General features: G+C 43.5%; 1 protein-coding gene and 1 non-coding gene across 2 annotated transcripts; both read right to left on the reverse strand.

Moving 5' to 3' along the window:
* Nucleotides 1–410: 410 nt before the first annotated feature.
* On the reverse strand, nt 411–19,360 carry LOC121568317 (EF-hand domain-containing protein D2). Its single transcript, XM_041878870.2, has 4 exons — nt 18,259–19,360; nt 12,010–12,157; nt 1,133–1,267; nt 411–587 (listed from the first exon to the last, which is right to left on the reverse strand). The coding sequence occupies exons 1-4, from the start codon at nt 18,564–18,566 to the stop codon at nt 453–455; spliced, it is 726 nt and encodes a 241-aa protein (XP_041734804.1). The 5' UTR covers nt 18,567–19,360; the 3' UTR covers nt 411–452.
* On the reverse strand, nt 18,968–19,039 carry trnag-ucc. The gene has a single exon. It is a non-coding gene; the product is annotated as a tRNA-Gly (tRNA).
* Nucleotides 19,361–25,620: the final 6,260 nt, after the last annotated feature.

Raw genomic sequence — 25,620 nt, forward strand, 5'->3', positions numbered from 1 at the left:
ACTGTTTTAAAATAAGTGAGAATATTCTGTATAATCATTTTTATTAGAACAATAATAACAACAATCAATCATAATAGTCATATCATAACGATAACCTTAATATCAATCTTTCATTATTCAATAAAATATTATTATTTGTGTATTCAGGGAAGCTATGGAACTGCTTTAAATCCTCCTTTTCTGTGCAAGTGAGTATGCGTGTGATCATGCATGTTTTAGTGTGTGTCTGTGTTTTAGTGTGTGTCTGTGTTTTAGTGTGTGTGTGTGTTTTAGTGTGTGTGTGTGTGTGTGTGTTTTAGTGTGTGCGTGTGTTTTAGTGTGTGCGTGTGTTTTAGTGTGTGTGTGTGTGTGTGTGTGTTTTAGTGTGTGTGTGTGTGTGTGTTTTAGTGTGTGTGTGTGTGTTTTAGTGTGTGTGTGTGTGTGTGTTTTAGTGTGTGTGTGTGTGTACTGTATTAGGATAAGAAGGCAGACTGCAGCTCTTTGAAGGCAGCCCGCCTCTGTTTCATATCCAGCGCCTGTCTCTTCTGTTCCTCCTGCTCCTCTCGGATCTCAGCCTCAAACTTACTGCCCACCTTCAGAGCCTGCACCTGCACCATACAACACACTATTAGATCTACAGTACAGCAAGGGATTATACAGTGCATTTGGAAAGTATTCAGACCTTTGACTTCTTCCACATTTTGTTACATTACAGCCTTATTCTAAAATTGATTAAATTAATTGTTTTCCTCATCAATCTACATACAATACCCCATAATGACAAAGAGAAAACATGTTTTTCAACATTTTTGCATATGCATACTGAGTAAAGGGTCTGAATACTTATGTAAATAAGATATCAGTTCTTTTATTATTAATACATTTGCAAAAATTTCTAAAAACCTGTTTTTGCTTTGTCATTAGCTGAGTGCTTGTGACCCGTATACTGTGACCTGTATTTCCTCAAGTCTTCACAGCTATACATCTGGGACACTTAACACACATCACACACCCTCCCCTTGTCCAATCAACCTGGTTCGTCATGGGCATTGATTCTATAACGTTGACACATAACCAACCCTTTTCACACACACACACACACACACACACACACACATACTCTCTCTCTCCTCTTCCTCTATCCCATTCCTACCTTAGCCTCGAAGAAGTCCCGTGCCCCCATGACTCCCTCTGTGGAGACGTCTATCTCAGACAGTCTGGCCAGAGCTATCAGACCACTCTCCTCCTGCAGCTCGCCTGCCGCTGCTCGCCTGAAGATCAGCAGGAACTGGAGGAGAGAGGAAAACATCAGGGTGGGTGAGAGAAGCTCAGACAGAACTACACATATCTATACTTTTTATGTCAGTAGATTGTAGAATATATACAGTGAGGGAAAAAAGTATTTGATCCCCTGCTGATTTTGTACGTTTGCCCACTGACAAAGACATGATCAGTCTATCATTTTAATGGTAGGTTTATTTGAACAGTGAGAGACAGAATAACAACAACAAAATCCAGAAAAACGCATGTCAAAAATTTTAGAAATTGATTTGCATTTTAATGAGGGAAATAAGTATTTGAACCCTCTGCAAAACATGACTTAGTACTTGGTGGCAAAACCCTTGTTGGCAATCACAGAGGTCAGACGTTTCTTGTAGTTGGCCACCAGGTTTGCACACATCTCAGGAGGGATTTTGTCCCACTCCTCTTTGCAGATCTTCTCCAAGTCATTAAGGTTTCGAGCCTGACGTTTGGCAACTCGAACCTTCAGCTCCCTCCACAGATTTTATATGGGATTAAGGTCTGGAGACTGGCTAGGCCACTCCAGGACCTTAATGTGCTTCTTCTTGAGCCACTCCTTTGTTGCCTTGACCGTGTGTTTTGTGTCATTGTCATGCTAGAATACCCACCCACAACCCATTTTCAATGCCCTGGCTGAGGGAAGGAGGTTCTCACCCAAGATTTGACGGTACATGGCCCCGTCCATCGTCCCTTTGATGCGGTGAAGTTGTCCTGTCCCCTTAGCAGAAAAACACCCCCAAAGCATAATGTTTCCACCTCCACGTTTGACGGTGGGGATGGTGTTCTTGGGGTCATAGGCAGCATTCCTCCTTCTCCAAACACGGTGAGTTGAGTTGATGCCAAAGGGCTCGATTTTGGTCTCATCTGACCACAACACTTTCACCCAGTTCTCCTCTGAATCATTCAGATGTTCATTGGCAAACTTCAGACGGGCCTGTATTTGTGCTTTCTTGAGCAGGGGGACCTTGCGGGCGCTGCAGGATTTCAGTCCTTCACGGCTTAGTGTGTTACCAATTGTTTTCTTGGTGTATATGGTCCCAGCTGCCTTGAGATCATTGACAAGATCCTCCCGTGTAGTTCTGGGCTGATTCCTCACCGTTCTCATGATCATTGCAACTCCACGAGGTGAGATCTTGCATGGAGCCCCAGGCCGAGGGAGATTGACAGTTCTTTTGTGTTTCTTCCATTTGCGAATAATCGCACCAACTGTTGTCACCTTCTCACCAAGCTGCTTGGCGATGGTCTTGTAGCCCATTCCAGCCTTGTGTAGGTCTACAATCTTGTCCCTGACATCCTTGGAGAGTTCTTTGGTCTTGGCCATGGTGGAGAGTTTGGAATCTGATTGATTGATTGCTTCTGTGGACAGGTGTCTTTTATACAGGTAACAAGCTGAGATTAGGAGCACTCCCTTTAAGAGTGTGCTCCTAATCTCAGCTCGTTACCTGTATAAAAGACACCTGTGAGCCAGAAATCTTTCTGATTGAGAGGGGGTCAAATACTTATTTCCCTCATTAAAATGCAAATCAATTTATAACATTTTTGACATGCGTTTTTCTGGATTTTTGTTTTGTTTTTCTGTCTCTCACTGTTCAAATAAACCTACCATTAAAATTATAGACTGATCATTTCTTTGTCAGTGGGCAAACGTACAAAATCAGCAGGGGATCAAATACTGTTTTCCCTCACTGTACTCCCTTATTACAGTGCCCTGCACATTGTGAAATAAACAGAAGATGTTATTGTAGGTCATAGTTTATTTTTGTTGCTCTAAAAACAGCTACGAAGTGATTTTTTGCCAAATATAGGGTCCTACATTTAATGTACTGCCACAACAATTGTATGTCATAACTTGCAATCCCTACAAAGCTTCACAACACCAATAATTACCTAACAGTCTAATATCATAACATCATATAGAAGTGATAACGGTTCCTTCTAATATCATAACATCATATAGAAGTGATAATGGTTCCTTCTATTATCATAACATCATATAGAAGTGATAACGGTTCCTTCTAATATCATAACATCATATAGAAGTGATAATGGTTCCTTCTAATATCATAACATCATATAGAAGTGATAATGGTTCCTTCTAATAACATAACATCATATAGAAGTGATAACGGTTCCTTCTAATAACATAACATCATATAGAAGTGATAATGGTTCCTTCTAATATCATAACATCATATAGAAGTGATAACGGTTCCTTCTAATAACATAACATCATATAGAAGTGATAACGGTTCCTTCTAATAACATAACATCATATAGAAGTGATAATGGTTCCTTCTAATATCATAACATCATATAGAAGTGATAACGGTTCCTTCTAATAACATCATATAGAAGTGATAACGGTTCCTTCTAATAACATAACATCATATAGAAGTGATAATGGTTCCTTCTAATAACATAACATCATATAGAAGTGATAATGGTTCCTTCTAATATCATAACATCATATAGAAGTTATAATGGTTCCTTCTAATATCATAACATCATATAGAAGTGATAACGGTTCCTTCTAATATCATAACATTTTACATTTACATTTACGTCATTTAGCTGATGCTCTTATCCAGAGCGACTTACAGTTAGTGCATATATTATTATTTTCATACTGGCCCCCCGTGGGAAACGAACCCACAACCCTGGCGTTGCAAACGCCATGCTCTATCAACTGAGCTACCTCCCTGCCTGCCATTCCCTCCCCTACCCAGGACGACGCTGGGCCAATTGTGCGCCGCCCCATTGGTCTCCCGGTTGCGGCCGGCTACAGCAGAGCCTGGATAACATCATATAGACGTGATAACAACTGTTCATGTCTGTGGGTTTAGTGTCAGAACTGTCCTCCTATGAGAAGTGATTTCTGTATGTGACCTTGGTGTAGCGACCTGATATCAATCAACCAAATTTTATAAAGCCCTTTTTACGTCAGCAGTTGTCACAAAGTACTATACTGATACCCAGCCTAAAACCACAAAGCGCAAGCAATTCAGATGCAGAAGCAGAGTGGCTAGGGAAAACTCCCTAGAAAGGCAGGAACCTAGGAAGACACCTAGAGAGGAACCAGGCTCAGAGGGGTGATAGAATTCTCCATCTAGCCTGACCACCAGTGGTCCTAGGGGGACTGTGCTGTGTAATGGGATATGTCTGTGTGGAACCCTGCTACTCCAATCAGGAGAATGAGAGGCAAAGAGAAGCAAGGATTTGGCTTTAGTCAATACCTCAGAGCTGAAACACAACAGAGTCTTTGTATCTCTGTTCAGCTGCCCCTATCACCTGTTATACCCTGTGAGTGTGTGAGAGAGAACGAGAGAGGGGGTAGGAAAGATGCAGAGAGAGAGACCCAAGAGAGAAAGAGAGAGCTCAAAGACATTGCTCCTGCATTTTCCAGCATGTTTTTACAAAAAATATAGATTTAGAGTTAGATAAACTTAGATTTTTTTTGGCAGGGACATATACAGGATGCTACCCTCCACAACATAACCTTCATTCCAAACCAAAACTCCAAACCTACAACTTGATTTTGGACGGAATTACCTGGAAGGCTTTCTACTACCAAGGATTACTATTCCCAAACTATACAGCAAATGCTCTGGCAAACAAACAGAAACCTGAAAACACCATCCAACCTGCAACTGAGTGAGTAATGTTTAGTCTGAAACTATTTTTTACTTTCAAAAACCAAGAAGAAAAATACATTACAATGATATATTTTACTTTATAAGGACTGAATGCTAAGGCTACCAAGCTTGCTAGTACAAAGAGATACAACTTCAATTAGTACTGATGTGTGAAGTGAGAGGTGTCAAAGCCCTTGAGCCCAACAATGGCAGGAGAGTCGCACAGTCTACCCCAACCAAATGGAAAGGCCTTAGAAGCACCCTCCCGCTGTTCGGAGGTAATTAAAAGACAGTACCCCCTGTATGTAAAGAATGATAAGACACGAAGAGTACAAAATGAAGCTCCCTATGGGAAATCAGGAGACACTTTTTGCTGACTTTTATAAAAATGGAACATAAGCAACCTTATCTTCCACACAGACCATCCCCAGGCATGGCACAGTGCTATACTAGCACACTACCCCTCTGTTAAGAGGGGGGGGGTGTTAGCGATGGGTGGAAACTCAGGATACTAGACAATGAGGACTCTGAGTCAGCTAATATAAATCTCTATAAATCTGGAACAGTATTGGTCCAGGGCAACACCAAACAGTTCCAGCTGGACTTTTACCTAATCAAAGAAATAGCTCAGCAGGAGAAGCTCTCCCTTGAGAAAGATACCCCCACCCCGAGCGGGTCAGACCAGACCTTTTCAATAAATAACCCCACAGACGAGCAACCCCAAGCAGAAAGTCAACTTCCCAGCACAGAGTACTACTCCCTCATTGAAATGAAGGATACATTCACCCAGCTGGAGGTAAGGCAGGTGGTGCTGGAACAGCAGGTGATTACACTCCAGTCAGCACAGACCCAGACAACAGTTCAGCACAACAACACCCCCTTAACTAGACCTGAAGAGCTGGAGGTGGAGAGAGACTTATCTGCACTCTGGACTGTGGTGAGACAACATCAACAGGAGAAAGAGCAGGAGCAGGAGAAGAACAGAGCACTACAGGAGAGGATCAGAGTGCTGGAGGAGAAGGTGAGAACGATGTCGGGTGACAGAGAACAACTCATTAGCGAGCTGGCCACCCCCGCAGAGAAGCCAGCAGAACAGCCCACCTCAGATTCTGACCAAAGTCTCGACACAGCAGCAGAACAGTACACCCTAGACCCTGACCATAGCCTCGACATCACAGCCTGACAAACAAATGAAGAACCCCAAGCCCTGGGGACCCCAACACCTCTGAGCAACCCCCCTGTCAGACACCCTGATAGTCCTCATGACGACCCCCCCACACCCACTGAAGACATACACAAGCCACAGATTGTATTCCTTATGGACTCAAACGGGAAATACATCAAATAAAATAAACTTTTCCCCAAACACACAGTGTCTAAACTCTGGTGTCCAAACACCCAGCGCGCCCTAGACCTTCTGTCTGAGGACCAACTAGGATCACCCAGCCACATAATAATACACACAGGCACAAACGACCTGAGAACACAGCAGGAAAGGGTGGCCACAGTACTCAAGGGAGTGATAGAAAAAGCTTATTCTACTTTCCCCAACGCACAAGTGGCTATCTCAACCCTGCTACCACGAAAATATTTCAACCCTACTACCATACAGCAGGTAAACGCAAGTATTTCCCGTGACTGTGCTTCAAAACCAAATGTCTACCTGGCCCACCACTCCACCCTGGACGTGAACAGCCTTTACGACCAGGTCCACCTATACAAGGCAGCAGTGCCCACCTTCGCCCGGACCCTAAAGGGGGCCTCAACATGAAAGTCACACATACGCCCAGGCCGTGAGCAGGCAAACAGGCCCAACCCCCACTCTTACACTAGCCCAAGACAATGGCATGTACCAGATGCTCAGCAGGCTCTGCTCACAATTTCTGGCCTGAGGCCAAACCACACGACCAACAACATTAGACACTTTATGGAACACAAAGCCTTCACTATTTCATCCTGGAATATCCAAGGCCTGAGGCCATCTGCCTTTGGCCTAAAGAGCAGGAACCTGGACTTCACCAAAGAAATCGGAAATAAAGACATTGTCATCCTACAAGAAACACGGTATAGAGGAGACGGACCCACTGGTTGCCCTCTAGGTTAAAGAGAGCTGGTAGTCCCATCCACCAAACTACCAGGTGTGAAACAGGGAAGGGACTCAGGGGGCATGCTAATTTGGTATAGAGCAGACCTAACTCACTCTATCAAATTAATCAAAACAGGAACATTTTACATTTGGCTAGAAATTCAAAAGGAAATTATCTCAACAGAGAAAAATTTCCTCCTGTGTGCTACCTATATCCCCCCACTAGAATCCCCATACTTTAATGAAGACAGCTTCTCCATCCTGGAGGGGGAAATCAATCATTTCCAGACCCAGGGACATGTACTAGTCTGTGGCGACCTAAATGCCAGAACTGGACAAGAACCTGACACCCTCAGCACACAGGGGGACAAACACCTACCTGGAGGTGACAGCATTCCCTCCCCAATATGCCCCCCTAGGCACAACTACGACAACATAACCAACATTAACGGGTCACAACTCCTGCAGCTCTGTCGCACACTGGGTATGTACATAGTCAATGGTAGGCTTCGAGGGGACTCCTATGGTAGGTACACCTATAGCTCATCTCTTGGCAGTAGTACTGTAGACTACTTTATCACTGACCTCAACGCAGAGTCTCTCAGAGCATTCACAGTCAGCCCACTGACACCCCTATCAGACCACAGCAAAATCACAGTCTACTTCAGGGTTCTTCAATTCCGGACCTGGAGGGCCAAAACACCTCTGTTTTTCATCCTCTCCTTCTAATCAGGGGCTAATTCAGACCTGGGACACCAGGTGAGTGCAATTAACTACCAGGTAGAAATAAAAAACAGAAGTGTTTCGGCCCTCCAGGACCGGAATTGAAGAACCCTGGTCTACTTGAACAGAGCAATACTCAATCATGAGGCGTCAAAGCCAAAGGAACTGAATAATATTAAGAAATGCTATAGATGGAAGGAAAGTAGTGTCGAAACCTACCAAAAAACAATTAGGCAACAACAAATTCAATCCCTTTTAGACAACTTCCTGGACAAAATGTTCCACTAACCTCTCAGCTTCCCTATCAAATCTAAAAATATCTAACAGAAAAGAAATTGAGAAACCTATCCAACCAAAAATATACAGTGGGGAGAACAAGTATTTGATACACTGAAAATCACATTGTATGATTTGTAAGTAATTAATTTGCATTTTGTTGCATGACATAAGTATTTGATACATCAGAAAAGCAGAACTTAATATTTGGTAAAGAAACCTTTGCTTGCAATTACAGAGATCATACGTTTCCTGTAGGTCTTGACCAGGTTTGCACACACTGCAGCAGGGATTTTGGCCCACTCCTCCATACAGACTTTCTCCAGATCCTTCAGGTTTCGGGGCTGTCGCTGGGCAATACGGACTTTAAGCTCCCTCCAAAGATTTTCTATTGGATTCAGGTCTGGAGACTGGCTAGGCCACTCAGGCCTTAGATCCCTTTGGAGCCACTCCTTTTGCCCTCTTGTAAGACCCAGCACTCTTACTGAGGGAAGGAGGTTGTTGGCCAAGATCTCGCCCCATCCATCCTCCCCTCAACATGGTGCAGTTGTCCTGTCCCCTTTGCAGAAAAGCATCCCCAAAGAATGATGTTTCCACTTCCATGCTTCACGGTTGGGATGGTGTTCTTGGGGTTGTACTCATCCTTCTTCTTCCTCCAAACACGGCGAGTGGAGTTTAGACCAAAAAACTATATTTTTGTCTCATCAGACCACATGACCTTCTCCCATTCCTCCTCTGGATCATCCAGATGGTCATTGGCAAACTTCAGATGGGCCTGGACATGCGCTGGCTTGAGCAGGGGGACCTTGCGTGCACTGCAGGATTTTAATCCATGACGGCGTAGTGTGTTACTAATGGTTTTCTTTGAGACTGTGGACCCAGCTCTCTTCAGGTCATTGACCAGGTCCTGCCGTGTAGTTCTGGGCTGATCCCTCACCTTCCTCATGATCATTGATGCCCCACGAGGTGAGATCTTGCAGGTGTCTTTTATACAGGTAACGAGTTCAAACAGGTGCAGTTAATACAGGTAATGAGTGGAGAACAGGAGGGCTTCTTAAAGAAAAACGAACAGGTCTGTGAGAGCCGGAATTCTTACTGGTTGGTAGGTGATCAAATACTTATGTCATGCAATAAAATGTAAATTAATTACTTAAAAATCATACAATGTGATTTCCTGGATTTTTATTTTAGATTCCGTCTCTCACAGTTGAAGTGTACCTATGATAAAAATTACAGACCTCTACATGCTTTGTAAGTAGGAAAACCTGCAAAATCGGCAGTGTATCAAATACTTGTTCTCCCCACTGTACATAATATGACATTTGAAATGTCTTTATTCTTTTGGAATTTCTGAGTGTAATGTTTACTGTTAATATAAAAAATGTATTTCACTTTTGTTTACTCTCTACTTCACTTGCTTTGGCAATGTTAACATACGTTTCCCATGCCAATAAAAGCCCTTAAATTGAAATTGAATTGAGAGGGAGGGGAATATGAGGGAGAAGGGAGAGGGAGGGGGTAGGAAAGAGAAGGAGAGAGAGAGGGAAGTAGGAAAGATAAGGAAGGGAGAGAGGGAAGTAGGAAAGATAAGGAGGGAGAGGGAGAGGAGTAAGAAGGGCGAGGGAGGGGGTAGGAAAGAGAAGGAGAGAGAGAGGGAAGTAGGAAAGATAAGGAGGGAGAGGGAGAGGAGTAAGAAGGGCGAGGGAGGGGGTAGGAAAGAGAAGGAGAGAGAGAGGGAAGTAGGAAAGATAAGGAGGGAGAGGGAGAGGAGTAAGAAGGGCGAGGGAGGGGGTAGGAAAGAGAAGGAGAGAGAGAGGGAAGTAGGAAAGATAAGGAGGGAGAGGGAGAGGAGTAAGAAGGGCGAGGGAGGGGGTAGGAAAGAGAAAAAGAGAGAGGGAGGGGAGTAAGAGGGATAAGGGGAGATAGCCTCAGCCCCCTCCCATGAAATAAGTCATGCAGAAGTGTGCTCTACCTGTCGAATTTAGAGCTTCTTTCGCTCTAAATTCAATGCAATTCAAAGGGCTTTATTGGCATGGGAAACATATGTTTACATTGCTAAAGCAAGTGAAATAGACAATAAATAAAAGGGAAATAAACAAGGGAAATACATTTAAAAAAAATTAACAGTAAACATTATACACACAAAAGTTGTTAAATAATATAGACATTTCAAATGTTATATTATTAGCAATGTTGTAACAATGTGCAAATAGTTGAAGTATGAAAGGGAAAATAAATAAACAGATAAATATAGGTTGTATTTACAATGGTGTTTGTGCTCCACTGGTTGCCCTTTTCCTCCCTCTCTCTCTCTCTCTCTCTCCACATTTTGTTGTGTTACAGCCTGAATTCAAAATGGATTTTGACAATACCCCATAATGACAAAGTGAAAACATGTTTTAAGAAATGTTTGCACATTTATTGAAAATGAAATGCAGAAATATCTCATTTACAGTATTCACACCCCTGAGTCAATACTTTGTAGAAGCACCTTTGTTTTTGTTTTTTGGCAGTGATTACAGCTGTGAGTCTTTATGGGTAAGTCTTTAAAAGCTTTCCACACTTGGATTGTGCAACATTAACACATTATTCTTTCCAAAATTCTTCAAGCTCTGTCAAATTGGTTGTTGATCATTGCTAGACACCATTTTCAGGTCTTGCCATAGATTTTCTTGTAGATTTAAGTCAAAACTGTAACTCGGCCACTCAGGAACATTCACTGTCTTCTTGGTAAGCAACTCCAGTGTAGATATGGCCTTATGTTTTAGGTTATTGTCCGCTGAAAGGTGAATTAATCTCCCAGTGTCTGGTGAACAGCAGACTGAACCAGGTTTTCCTCTAGGATTTTGCCTGTGCTTAGCTCCATTCCATTTATTTTTTGTCCTGAAAAACTCCCCAGTCCTTAACGATTACAGGCATACCCATAACATGATGCAGCCACCACTATACTTGAAAATATGGAGAGTGGTACTCAGTCATGTGTTGTATTGTATTTGCCCCAAACATAACACTTTGTATTCAGGACAAAAAGTTTATTGTTCTGCCACATTTTTTTGCAGTATTACTTTAGTGCCTTGTTTCAAACAAGATGCCTGTTTTGGTATATTTTTATTGAGTACAGGCTTCCTTCTTTTCACTCTGTCAATTAGGTTAGTATTGTGGAGTAACTACAATGTTGTTGATACATCCTCAGTTTTCTCCTATCACAGCCATTCAACTCTGTAACTGTTTTAATGTCACCATTGGCCTCATGGTGAAATCCCTGAGTGGTATCCTTCCTCTCCGGCAACTGAGTTAGGAAGGACGCCTGTACCTTTGCAGTGACTGGGTGTATTGATACACCATCCAAAGTGTAATTAAAAACTTAATCATGCTCAAAGGGATATTCAATGTCTGCTTTTTTTTTTTTTACCCATCTACCAATAGGTGCCCTTCTTTGCGAGACATTGGAAAACCTCCCTGGTCTTTGTGGTTGAATCTGTGTTTGAAATTCACTGTTCAAATGAGGGACCTTACAGATAATTGTATGTGTGGGGTACAGAGATGAGGTAGTCATTCAAAAATCATGTTAAACATTATTATTACACACAGAGTGAGTCCATGCAACTTATTATGTGACTTATTAAGCACATTTTTACTCCTGAACTTATTTATGCTTGCCATAACAAAGGGGTTGAATACTTATTGACTCAAGACATTTGAGATTTTCATTTTTAATTCATTTGTAAACATTTCAAAAACATAATTCCACTTTGACATTATCGGGTATTTTGTGTAGGCCAGTGACAAAAAAATCTAAATGTAATCAATTTTAAATTCAGGTTGTAACACAACAAAATGTGGAAAAAGTCAAGGAGAGTGAATAGTTTCTGAAGGCACTGTATGTGTTACTGCAGTTAAAACATACACACTGTAATTAACAGGCCTTGTGAGGCATTGACTCACTCAGGCACACACACACACACACACACAGGGAAATTGACATGGACGTAGACAGTACAGTACACACACCTCTCTATAGCTCAGCTTGCCATCAAAGTCCTCGTCCACCTCCTTGATCATGTTCTTGAGGCCCAGGTGGGTCTGAGGCGCTCCCAGCTTCTCCATCATCAGCTTCAACTCCATCAGGTCTATGAAGCCGTCCTTACCACCGTCAAAACTACAGAGAGAGGAGGGTAGCTCAATGAACTTCCATTATAACATCACAACTCTATGAAGCCCTCCTTAACACTGTCAAATCTACATACAGGTGTGTCTACATATAGCTATTGAGAGACGAAGGTACACAGACATTACACTACCTCACATTAAATTATCAGGAGAGGAAACATTTAAAGTCTGTCATAAAGGTCAAAAGCTATGGCCATAGATAGTTATATAGCCAACAACTAGAGGTGTTTCTCATGGTCAGGTCAAATGCTCAGCAAAACCTCATGGCTCTAGTAAGATATGTGCCAAACCTTTCTAAGTTCAGCCTAGACTGGCTGAAAGGCCCAATGTGGTGAAAGGCATCTATACCCTGATTCTGACCAGACTGCCACACCTAGACATAGAGATACAGGTCCTAAGCCTGCCAATGACATTAAACACACACACACACACACACACACACACAGGAGAGACAGACATGTTATGATAAAGGTATGATGTTGGGAATAGTGATCCAGGTGGTTGACACTAACCAGACAGTCCCCTGACAGCTGTCTGCGCTTGACTGACACACACAAACACCAACTTTCCCTAATAAATCACAGTAAACACACCACACAATAATTTGTCATCAGACACACAACAGATTAATCAAGGGTGTTGGGGGTCCTAGATAAACAGATCAAGGGAGTAATTGAAAAACAGAGAGAGACATGACTGAGTGAGATTGAGATAGAGTAGCAGTGTGTGTGTGTGTGTGTGTGTGTGTGTGTGTGTGTGTGTGTGTGTGTGTGTGTGTGTGTGTGTGTTTGTGAGATGGCATGCAAGGAGTCTGTCTGTCTATCTGACACAACAGTATTTATAGATCCTGTCACACAGCTGTTCGAGTGGCACTGGATCTGGGTGTGAGTGAGGAAACACACACACTCTCTCTCACACAGACACACACACACTCACACACACACACACAAGTGCTCCTATCTGCCAACACCTGAATGGTAGGAGTGTAATCTGGTCAGACCAGAGACCAAAGAGAGAGAGAGGTCATTGTTTCAGTCCAACTCTTCAAAGGCCTTAGGAACTAAACCCCCTCCCTTCAAAACAACCTGATTTAGGACTATTAACTTCCTAACATTCAGCCTAAAGATATCATCATCTCAGTAGCACAAAGGACCACTGATTTGAACCCCACCCCACACCCATCACTTCAAAGGGAAACATTGCTTTACTAACGCTAAACATCCATCCCAAAATAAATCCTTGATACGAATACAACCACTAATGAAACACGTTTTGTCCTGTTGAATATCAATCTACATCCACCCAATACTGTAATGCACCCAATACCTTCATTCCTGTTTGTGTCCCTGTCAAGCCTGCGGAATTACTTTTCACCATATTCATGCCCCTCACCCACACACACACACATAACACACACACACATAACACACACACACACACACACACACACATAACACATTTCCTGCCATCTGTGTTCTAGGACAGCTGGTTCCGTTTGGCCCTCCACAGCTGACCAGTATGACAACTGTTCACAGCAACTGATGACCCCAGAGCAGCTTAGCAACTGTCACCTGTACGTACAGGACTCACTTCACAGCTTAGTGACAGGTCCTAGTCCAGCTCCTCAGCGGGGTAAGTCAGTATCTCACAACAACAACATGTTATGCTGAAAGAACAGAAAACCTGCCTGGTCAGAGGCACTTGAGTACTATGATCAGTAAAATACTACTCTGGGCTACTATTCCAGCCCCAGCATTCTACCACAATCTTCCGACCGAAAGTCTGCCGAAAGCTTTGACGTAAAATAGATAAGACTGAAAGGCTGTTTGGCTATCGAAAAACTCAAAAGTGAAACGTTGCAAGAAAACAACAGTATTGTGGAATGTCTTCCTTTGTCAGGGAGTGGTGCCACAGCCCATAGTCAGGCCTTATTGTCCCACAGCTAACTTCCTGCAGTATGGTAATTATAGATACCAAGGCTTTTGGCATGGACACTGTATTTTTGGATCTCTCTCTCTCTCTCTCTCCCTCCCTCTCTCTCAACAGGAGTGTAATTCAGGTCACTCCTGCTGCTATAGGGCGTTCTAGTGTATGAGTGAAGATGGAGCAGATAAGGGCCGGCTGATAGCGCCTACATCCTCATCTGTAATGCATCCCTCAGAAATCACAGTGACTAACACGTTACCAGAGGCTGTTTTTAGATCAGTGACTCAATCAAAAGTCAGAATTGTGCCTACACTCTTAGAAAAAAGGGTTCCAAAAGGGTTATTCTGTTGTCCCCATAGGAGAACCATTTTTGGTTCCAAGTATAACTATTTTGGGTTCCATGTAGAACCCTCTGTGTAAAGGGTTTTACATGGAACTCAAAAGGGTACTACCTGGAACCAAAAGGGTTCTACCTGGAACCAAAAAGGTTATTCAAAGGGTTCTCTTATGGGGACAGCCGAATAACACTTTTAGGTTCTATATAGCACCTTTTTTTCTAAGAGTGTAGTGTTGATGATGAGTTCGAGTTATGCAGAGTTAAAAGGCAGGGACGGGTTAAGGCCTCTGGAATGCAGAGAAAGTGGGTGAGTGAGTGGGGCAGGATCAGGGAAGAGAGAGAGGGTGAGGAGGGATAGACCAAAAGATGATAGGGTGAGGCAGAGTGTAAAGGGGTGAGAGAAGGGGCAGAATTTAGGATGGAATGGCCCCAGCCCTGCCCTTAATCTAGCCTACCCACACTTAGAACATTCCAAAGTGCCCCCTCCCTGGCCCTCACCCCAGCTAGGCTCTGCCACCACGACCGCATCCAAGAAAACTTTAGGACACAGACAGACTGGCCACTGCCCCCGCTGAGCATGTGTCTCACCCACATCTAGGTTACCCGCCAGTGCCTAGGTCAGAGGGTCAAGTACCCTGCATGCAAAGCTAAGGAGAGCAGGGGGAGATGAAACAGGGGTTGGGTAGATAAAGGAAGCAGTGTCCACTCAGAAAATAATGAGTCAGGCAAAGACAGCACACCTGACCTCTCCGCTTCAGCCAATGAAAAGCCTACAGAGAGATGATAGGATAAACTAAGGACATGGAGGTTTTACAGCACTTCAACTCACTGTGATCTAATTAATAATCAAGGTCTGAGCATTGCACAGAAACCAAACTCTAAAGCTTTGACAGTCTATACTTATGACACTTACGACACGGGTGGGTAATGCAGCTACACGTGTCTATCATGGGTGGGTAATGCAGCTACACGTGTCTATAATGCCTCAACATGTGTCTATCCTGGGTGGGTAATGCTGCAACACGTGTCTATCACGGATGGGTAATGCCTCAACATGTGTCTATCCTGGGTGGGTAATGCTGCAACACGTGTCTATCACGGGCTGGACATATGTCTAGGAAGTGCCCCAGTGATGGCTATAGGAGAGATGGATAAAACCTGCCCCGGGCAGGACAGCTTGAGAGCAAGCCATAGAGATAGAGAATGAAGAGCGAGAGAGAGGGGTGGGGGGGGTCTTCATGGAAGAAAACAGAGGCGAAGGAGATAGAGGACACATTCAACCAACATAAGAGAATCTGGGGCAGTGTGTGTGTGGGTGTGTGTGAGAGAGAGAGAGAGAGAGAGAGAGAGAGAGAGAGAGAGAGAGAGAGAGAGAGAGAGAGAGAGGGGGGGCACGTTTACTAAATGTTTCTTCATGAGTGCATCTAAGTGCATGTTTGTCAATGAGAGGCGTGTTCAAGTAAGTTCACTATATCAACCCAACGTCCTCCTAAGGAAAGAGGGTGATATCAAGCCCCCCTCCTCTCTCCCTCTCTCTGTGACCCATTTTCCCCTCTACTTACTGAGTCTTCCTTTCCAACTGTGCTGAGAGCTAAATTAGGTCAAACTCAAATGTAAAACTCAAGTTTAAATACATAGTCCTGGAAAAACTGCAGTGTCACTGCATCTACCCACCAATCATTATCCTTCTCTACACTGTTTTCACATGCACCTGTAGCTACAAAGCTTTAGATGAACAGATGAACTGGAACAAAAGTATTAAAATGTCCTCATGTTCAATGTCTCCAACAGAAATGTAAGTAGTCTCCCCTATAGCTCTGAAGTAGTCTCCCCTATAGCTCTGAAGTATTCTCCCCTATAGCTCTGAAGTAGTCTCCCCAATAGCTCTGAAGTAGGCTCCCCTATAGCTCTGAGGTAGTCTCCCCTATAGCTCTGAAGTAGTCTCCCCTATAGCTCTGAAGTAGTCTCCCCTATAGCTCTGAAGTAGTCTCCCCTATAGCTCTGAAGTAGGCTCCCCTATAGCTCTGAAGTAGGCTCCCCTATAGCTCTGAAGTAGGCTCCCCTATAGCTCTGAAGTAGTCTCCCCAATAGCTCTGAAGTAGGCTCCCCTATAGCTCTGAAGTAGGCTCCCCTATAGCTCTGAAGTAGGCTCCCTATGGCTCTGAAGTAGGCTCCCCTATAGCTCTGAAGTAGTCTCCCCTATAGCTCTGAAGTAGTCTCCCCAATAGCTCTGAAGTAGTCTCCCCTATAGCTCTGAAGTAGGCTCCCCTATAGCTCTGAAGTAGGCTCCCCTATAGCTCTGAAGTAGGCTCCCCTATAGCTCTGAAGTAGGCTCCCCTATAGCTCTGAAGTAGGCTCCCGAATAGCTCTGAAGTAGTCTCCCCAATAGCTCTGAGCAAATACAGTACCTGGACACTACTAGTCTCACACACAGACGCTGTCCAGTCTCAATCTCCCCTCTCTCTCTCCCTCGCCAGAGAAACACTGTATACAGTAGGGTCTCCTCTCGTCAGTGGTCACCCCTCACACACACACACACACACACACACACACACACAAAGATGCCATTGTCGCACAGGAGAGGGGGTGTCACTGGGGACACAGTGTTTGAGAAGAGCAGCCCTTGTCCCTCCAGTGAAAAAAGACAGTAGCACAATGGGGGACTGTACAGTTCCATTGGCCCAGGAGAAAACATTATTCTGGCCTGGTACAGAGGATGTCAGTAAAGCCCAGTATAGCCCCACATCCCCCCCCACTGGGTCCATGAATTTCCTAAAGGGTTGGTGCTGCAGAGACCGGAGTGACAAAGCAGGCTCTAGCTACACACACACACACACACACACACACACACACACACACACACACACACACACACACACACACACACACACACACACACACACACACACACACACACACACACACACACACACACACACACACACACACACACACACAGCAGGTTTGTACAGTACGTAGTCTATGAGAGGATTAAATGAGAGGTAGAGAAAAGAGGGGGGGGTTCGCCCTATACAATAACAATAACACTAGGCTAGCAACCTAGAGATTAATTATTGTCATGTAAGCTATATGGGAGATGAATTATTAATATTTATTCATGACAGAAATGGAAAGTGTTGAAGGCTAGATGAATACCATTCAGTCTGAAGTTCCACAACAATTTAACTCCACAAGCAGTAGACAGAGGTCACTAAGCTCAGTTCACCTTGTCAATTGTGTGGTCAGGTAGTTGTCTCCGACATATAATATATAGGCTTCATCTCTTAAAACATGCATAGTGGAGTCCAGGGAACAAAAAATAACGCTTTTAGGCTTTTGCTTATTATGAAAAGGCTATTTAAGGTATTATCTGCTAATCTTGATATAAAGAAGTGACATTTTATATAATTATGTGAATGTGTCTAATTTACGATTTTAGGTACTGTGTTACAACGAACACCCCCCCACCACACAAAATAAAATAACAATTATTATTTAGATACATGGAGAATGGTTCCACAAGTCTATTATTAAAAAAATAGTATAATGTGTATAATTACACATTTGTGTCAATAAAACAACAAATAATTGATGGATTTAAACTAAACGTATTAGGCATTATCAGATTTTATAACATCTTTCTAAATTGTTTCTAATTTGAGTTATTAAGCTGTTACAGTACAACTGACCCGGTGTTACTTTGTTCCCCTGCCACCCCTACAGACATAACTAAGGACACCTCTTTATCAAGTCAAGTCACAAAATAGGCTATAACCATTGCCACAAGAATGATATTAGAATGATATTCAAATAAAAATAAAGCCTACCGTTTGAAAATGTTCTCCATGTCTTTGATCTGTTTGCGGGAGAACTCTTTGAATTCCGTGTAAGGGTTGAACACCTTGGCTTGCTTGGGCGCCGCGTTCCCATCGTTGATGTCCAGTCTCCGGGTGAGTTTCGCCGTGAGTTCCGATGTGGCATCATTGACAACGACCACCACCTCTTTTTCCTGCGGCTCAGGGACAGGGTCGCTCGGTTTCACCGGGGTCTCCTCTGGTGCACACGGGTTGAATAGGGGAACCTGCTCTGCGGCCATCCTGGGCTGCAGTTTCCTCGCCAATTCGTCCGATGCCATGGTGCGTAGGAGACTCTGACTTCATGCGATGGAAGCGTGTGCCTAGCACTCAGGATAGAAGTCAGCTGTATCTGTCAGCTCAGAGTTTCAAGAGGGGGCGGAGCACAACGGAGCATCAGCATCAAAACATCCATTGAGCTATTTTACAACATCTGAAACTAAGTACAGGCAAGCCCAATCAAATGGGAGCATAAAACGGGGCAAGTAAAGGTGCAACACGAGCAGTCAAGGTGTTGTTCAATTAATTGCTTGATGGAGATGTTTTTAGATTGGAGCTAGTATTTGAGAGACATTATTGGTACGTTTGCTTGGTAATCCTTTGTATCGAGCCTATTTATTATAGCTGTGACGCAGGTACCAAAATGTAGCCTCCATCAAAAAGGAACTAAGGCAAAATTATCTGCGTTGGCCGGGAATCGAACCCGGGTCAACTGCTTGGAAGGCAGCTATGCTCACCACTATACCACCAACGCTCGACACTGATAAGATGAACCCATTCTATCTTCACAGACGCACTTGATCTAGCTAAATTAGTCTGCTGATATGAATGTAATTTCGTAGTTGACACTATAGTTTACATGCTGAATTACTCAAATAGCACGAGTCCCATTACTGAAATAGCGGAGATATAGTGTCAGTCAAACAAGTGTGGGCTGGCTTGCCAAACAAAACAGTAGCCACATTAATAGCGAGGACCGGCTAAACTAGTGACGGCAGAGAGAAACGGCTAAACCTCAGCCTGCCAAGAAATACTTATAATCTACCTACAGTGGGGGGGAAAAGTATTTAGTCAGCCACCAATTGTGCAAGTTCTCCCACTTAAAAAGATGAGAGAGGCCTGTAATTTTCATCATAGGTACACGTCAACTATGACAGACAAAATGAGAAAAAAAAATCCAGAAAATCACATTGTAGGATTTTTAATGAATTTATTTACAAATTATGGTGGAAAATAAGTATTTGGTCAATAACAAAAGTTTCTCAATACTTTGTTATATACCCTTTGTTGGCAATGACACAGGTCAAACGTTTTCTGTAAGTCTTCACAAGGTTTTCACACACTGTTGCTGGTATTTTGGCCCATTCCTCCATGCAGATCTCCTCTAGAGCAGTGATGTTTTGGGGCTGTCGCTGGGCAACACGGACTTTCAACTCCCTCCAAAGATTTTCTATGGGGTTGAGATCTGGAGACTGGCTAGGCCACTCCAGGACCTTGAAATGCTTCTTACGAAGCCACTCCTTCGTTGCCCGGGCGGTGTGTTTGGGATCATTGTCATGCTGAAAGACCCAGCCACGTTTCATCTTCAATGCCCTTGCTGATGGAAGGAGGTTTTCACTAAAAATCTCACGATACATGGCCCCATTCATTCTTTCCTTTACACGGATCAGTCGTCCTGGTCCCTTTGCAGAAAAACAGCCCCAAAGCATGATGTTTCCACCCCATGCTTCACAGTAGGTATGGTGTTCTTTGGATGCAACTCAGCATTCGTGGTCCTCTGTAGCTCAGCTGGTAGAGCACGGCGCTTGTAACGCCAAGGTAGTGGGTTCGATCCCCGGGACCACCCATACACAAAAATGTATGCACGCATGACTGTAAGTCGCTTTGGATAAAAGCGTCTGCTAAATGGCATATTATTATTATTATTATAACTCAGCATTCTTTGTCCTCCAAACACGACGAGTTGAGTTTTTACCAAAAAGTTATATTTTGGTTTCATCTGACCATATGACATTCTCCCAATCCTCTTCTGGATCATCCAAATGCACTCTAGCAAACTTCAGACGGGCCTAGACATGTACTGGCTTAAGCAGGGGGACACGTCTGGCACTGCAGGATTTGAGTCCCTGGCGGCGTAGTGTGTTACTGATGGTAGGCTTTGTTACTTTGGTCTCAGCTTTCTGCAGGTCATTCACTAGGTCCCCCCGTATGGTTCTGGGATTTTTGCTCACCGTTCTTGTGATCATTTTGACCCCACGGGGTGAGATCTTGCGTGGAGCCCCAGATCGAGGGAGATTATCAGTGGTCTTGTATGTCTTCCATTTCCTAATAATTGCTCCCACAGTTGATTTCTTCAAACCAAGCTGCTTACCTATTGCAGATTCAGTCTTCCCAGCCTGGTGCAGGTCTACAATTTTGTTTCTGGTGTCCTTTGACAGCTCTTTGGTCTTGGCCATAGTGGAGTTTGGAGTGTGACTGTTTGAGGTTGTGGACAGGTGTCTTTTATACTGATAACAAGTTCAAACAGGTGCCATTAATACAGGTAAGGAGTGGAGGACAGAGGAGCCTCTTAAAGAAGAAGTTACAGGTCTGTGAGAGCCAGAAATCTTGCTTGTTTGTAGGTGACCAAATACTTATTTTCCACCATAATTTGCAAATAAATTCATAAAAAATCCTACAATGTGATTTTCTGGAGAAAAAAATTCTCAATTTGTCTGTCATAGTTGACGTGTACCTATGATGAAAATTACAGGCCTCTCTCATCTTTTTAAGTGGGAGAACTTACACAATTGGTGGCTGACTAAATACTTTTTTCCCCACTGTAAATGCAGTGGCGGCTCCTGAAAAAATTCTCAGGGGGGGGCAATTTTTCTGATGATTTAGGTGACCTACACACATTTTAAAAAAGATATGTCCAGCAACAACATGAAGACAGGGGCAGCATATAAGTCAATACTGATATACACATTACTTGCTTCAAAAAGGCCTCATGGTTGAATTGGAAATATGTTCACCTGAGCATAATTCACAACAAGCAAGCAGGAGCTTTTGATAGAGGCTACTGAAAACATTGATGCAAGTTATTGGTAATAAGACATTTTTATAGACTTCCATATTCTGCCCTCTTGTATAGATTTGTGAAAATGAACAGTGATAGACATTTTGCCTGAAAACAGAATTTGAAAATAATTTCTAGAAAAGGTAAACACAGCTATCTGTATGGCTTTGTAAAAATGAACAACCATATTCTGGCCAATTGTATAGATTTGTAAATATGATGATGTCTCCTTTCATGCATACATTTTCAAATAAAGCTCTGTTTTGAGAAAGATCGAATGATATTGTTTAATCTTACCTTATGGCCTGCACACTGCTTGTGAAGCTGTCGAGGGCACGTTTGATGAAGACAGCATCGATGTCCTTCTTCTGTAGCTTCTGGTACAGAATGTCGACGTGGGGCATGATTTTGTGAAAAAGCCCCAGGAAAATTTTTTAATCTTCTTGCTATCTATGTACCTCAGCACAAGCACCAGCTGTGTCTGTGTAGAAACGTCCGTGGTCTCGTCAGCTTGGATAGCTACGAAGTTCGCCGACTTCACCTCCTCCACAATATGTTCCGTCATGACCGCTAGCATACACTCCAGTAGCTCGTTTTGAATGGTCTTTGATGTGCCCTTGAAAACTTTAGCATTTTTAAGATGGTCATCAAACACCTCATCTAATTGTGCCACAAAGTTGACAAGTCCAAGAAAAATACCAGGGTTGGTGGAGCCCTCAGTTTCATCTTTGCCTCGCAAAGCTAACTCAAACACTCCGCAAAACTTCACACACTGGATTAGCCGGCTGAGGATGTGGCGGTTCTTGCCTAACCTCATCGTTGTGGCGGCGGACAGCTAGCCTGTATCCCTCATCCAGTTGAGTGGCAATGTTCACTCTCCCCAAAGCAGACAATCTCAAACAGCTATCCATGTGGGTCTTTGACAGCTCATGTTTCTTAATCTTTTCTGAAAGATGGTGCATGTCCGTTACACCTGTCGCTGTCCAAGCGGTGCTGTCTGCCGTGCCGCCTTCAGGGTGAAAGAGTAAGCAGGGGTAGCAGAAGACTGCATTAGCTACATCGCAGCCTGCTAGCCAGGTTTTCGTTCGTACCAATTTTTGGAAAATCCTCGGGTGTAGGACTTTCCCCCTTTAGTAGAAACCTGTTGAATTATTAAATTTGGTCTGGGAGGTCCTAATTGTTTCGTTGCCAATTTATCTTGATTTGTTCGCAGACAAAAATGAACTTCTTTCAAAGAGACAATCGAGTTGCACTGAACGCTAGCAATCTTGACAGTAGTACGTGAATTGATTGACGCTGCTACCCGCTCTTTTCTTAGTTATGTTCATGGTTATGTTACGTATGACAAAAGCGCGTAAGTGCAAGCCCTCCCGGAACCCATAGAGATTGTATTGAAAGCTCTGATATTTGAAAAAAAAAAGATTTTACATGAGAGTCTGAGAGACTTCTGGGGCGATTTTCAACCTGACTGAAATCGCCCCAAAACGGTCGGGGCCATTTGAAGCACGATTTTAGCCTGATTGGACATTTAGTGGCAGATCAGACGTCTAGATTAGAACACTGAAAACTACTGTTGCCGTGATATAATTGATTAGAAAAAAAATCCCTTCCTTTTCCCGTTTGGCAGTGCGTCGCCCATATCGCCCTAATGAACACACCACCCCTGCCTAAATGAAGAAAGGTCATCATCTGCTTCCATGTTCCGTGCAAAACAAACCAACCTGCATGACAGGAACAAGGCGCCCGTTGCCTCCCGCCTATGTACTGGAGTCATAGCTTAAAAATTGACCATTAGATCTATAAAGACGGGTTACTGCAGAACACCCCGAATTACTGGCTGCAGTTGCACGCTTCTCGTTTCTAGAATGCAGGTTGCTTGACAGAAACAAGACAGTGTCAGCTGCAACGTTGATAAATGAATGTGTGACATGCTGACCAGACCGACCGCGTTGCGTACGCGAGCGTTGCAAAATAAATGTACAGATACATGTTATTCAATCACTGCACCCACACTGCTCGCGCACGGCAACGAGAGTCTGTGTAGCCAGGCGCTAAAATAGAACTTGGTTCTATTTGTGACGCTCGACGCGCTGCAAGTCCCGCCTCTCCCATCTCCTCATTGGTTTTTAGGAGCATATACCCACGTGGGGGATCGAAAGATGAACAGAGGTCCACACTCCAGTCCAGTTGGTGATGGTAATGCACCTTAAGGTTAGTTGCCAACTGCCACATAACGTCCAAAGAAGAAGAAGAAGAAGCCTGACGGAGGAGAGAACTAGAAACTCACTATGTTCACCCTTTAATATGTGGATTAATTGTCCGAGTAGAGGACCTTGTGCGTTTCAGATAAATAACAACCCAATGTTTATATCCCAGGACAAATTAGCTAGCAACAGCAAGCTAGCTAGCTAAATTGCCATACATGTTTCATGGTTTTCGACCTGTCCCGAAGTTAATATAGTTGGTTCAGAGTTCGTTTTGATATTTCAACCTGCGTGTCCTGATCGCGTCTGGTGTGGGTGGACAAAATCAACATGCGCGCGATGGCGTGCGTGCCTGGTGCGGACTCACTGGACTGGATTAGTGAGCAGAGACAAGCAGATGCCACAATATGCTCTCTCACTCTCAACAATGGTCAATGCATTACTCCAGGGTTCCCCAACTGGCGGCCCGCAGGCGGTTTTAATTGGCATCCCAAGTTTTCTGAGCAATAGATACATAAATAATAATAATTTCCTTTTGGTGTGGGATTTTCATTGTTGGACATAAAAGACTGTAAAAACACCAGCAAATCAGCTCCAATTGAATTTAATTTAAGAAATCTGTTCTCAAGTATTCCAACGCATAATAGAGAGACACACATGATAGTATACAAATGTAAGCAAGGTTTGAAATTATTATGTTTTAGTCATTATATCTGTTTGGGCTTCTTGCGGTCAATTTGCATTATACAAATGTTTTGTATTATGTTCAGGCCCCCCAACCATCCGCTCCAGATAAAATCGGTCCGTGGCTGAATCTATACTGAACAAAAATATAAACGCAACATGTAAAGTGTTGGTCCCATGTTTCATGAGCTGAAATAAAAGATCCCAGAAATGTTCCATACCCACAAGAAGCTTATTTCTCTCCTATGTTGCGCACAAATGTGTTTACATCCCTGTGAGTGACCATTTCTCCTTTGCCAAGATAATCCATCCACCTGACAGGTGTGGCATATCAAGAAGCTGATTAAACAGCATGATCATTACACAGGTGCACCTTGTGCTCTGGACAATAAAAAGCCACTCTAAAATGTGCAGTTTTGTCACATAACACAATGCCACAGATGTCTCAAGTTTTGAGGGAGCATGCAATTGGCATGCTGACTGCAGGAATGTCCACCAGAGCTGTTGCCAGAGAATTGAATGTTAATTTCTCTATCATAAGCCGCCTCCAACGTCATTTTACACGACCGCAGACCATGTGTATGGCATTGTGTGGGCGAGCGGTTTGCTGATGTCAACGTTGTGAACAGAGTGCCCCATGGTGGCAGTGGGGTTATGGTATGGGCAGGCATAAGCTACGGACAACGAAAATAATTGCATTTTATAGATGGCGATTTGAATGCACAGAGATACCGTGACGAGATCCTGAGGCCTATTGTTGTGCCATTCATCCGCTGCCATCACCTCATCATGTTTCAGCATGATAATGCACTGCCCCATGTCGCAAGGATCTGTACACAATTCCTGGAAGCTGAAAATGTCACAGTTAATCCATGGCCTGCATACTCACCAGACATGTCACCCATTGAGCATGTTTGGGATGCACTGGATCGATGTGTACGACAGCGTGTTCCAGTTCCCGCCAATATCCAGCAACTTCGCACAGCCATTGAAGAGGAGTGGGACAACGTTCCACAGGCCACAATCAACAGCCTTATCAACTCTATGCGAAGGAGATGTGTTGCGTTGCATGAGGCAAATGGTGGTCACACCAGATACTGACTGGTTTTCTGATCCACGCCCCTAACTTTTTTTAAAGGTATCCGTGACCAACAGATGCATATCTGTCTTTCCAGTAATGTGAAATGCATAGATTAGGGCCTAATTTATTTATTTAAATGACTGATTTCCTTATATGAACTGTAACTCTGTTTTTTGTTCACTATAAATGGAGTGTCACGGATTTACGTACAGAATACGAAATGCTCTGAGACCAGGTTGTGACTATGTACATAGGGCAGCAGTCTCTAAGGTGCAGGGTTGAGCACCAGGTGGTAGCCAGCAAGTAAT

The sequence above is a fragment of the Coregonus clupeaformis genome, chromosome 6, assembly GCF_020615455.1.
Source record: "Coregonus clupeaformis isolate EN_2021a chromosome 6, ASM2061545v1, whole genome shotgun sequence".
Taxonomy (NCBI): domain Eukaryota; kingdom Metazoa; phylum Chordata; class Actinopteri; order Salmoniformes; family Salmonidae; genus Coregonus; species Coregonus clupeaformis.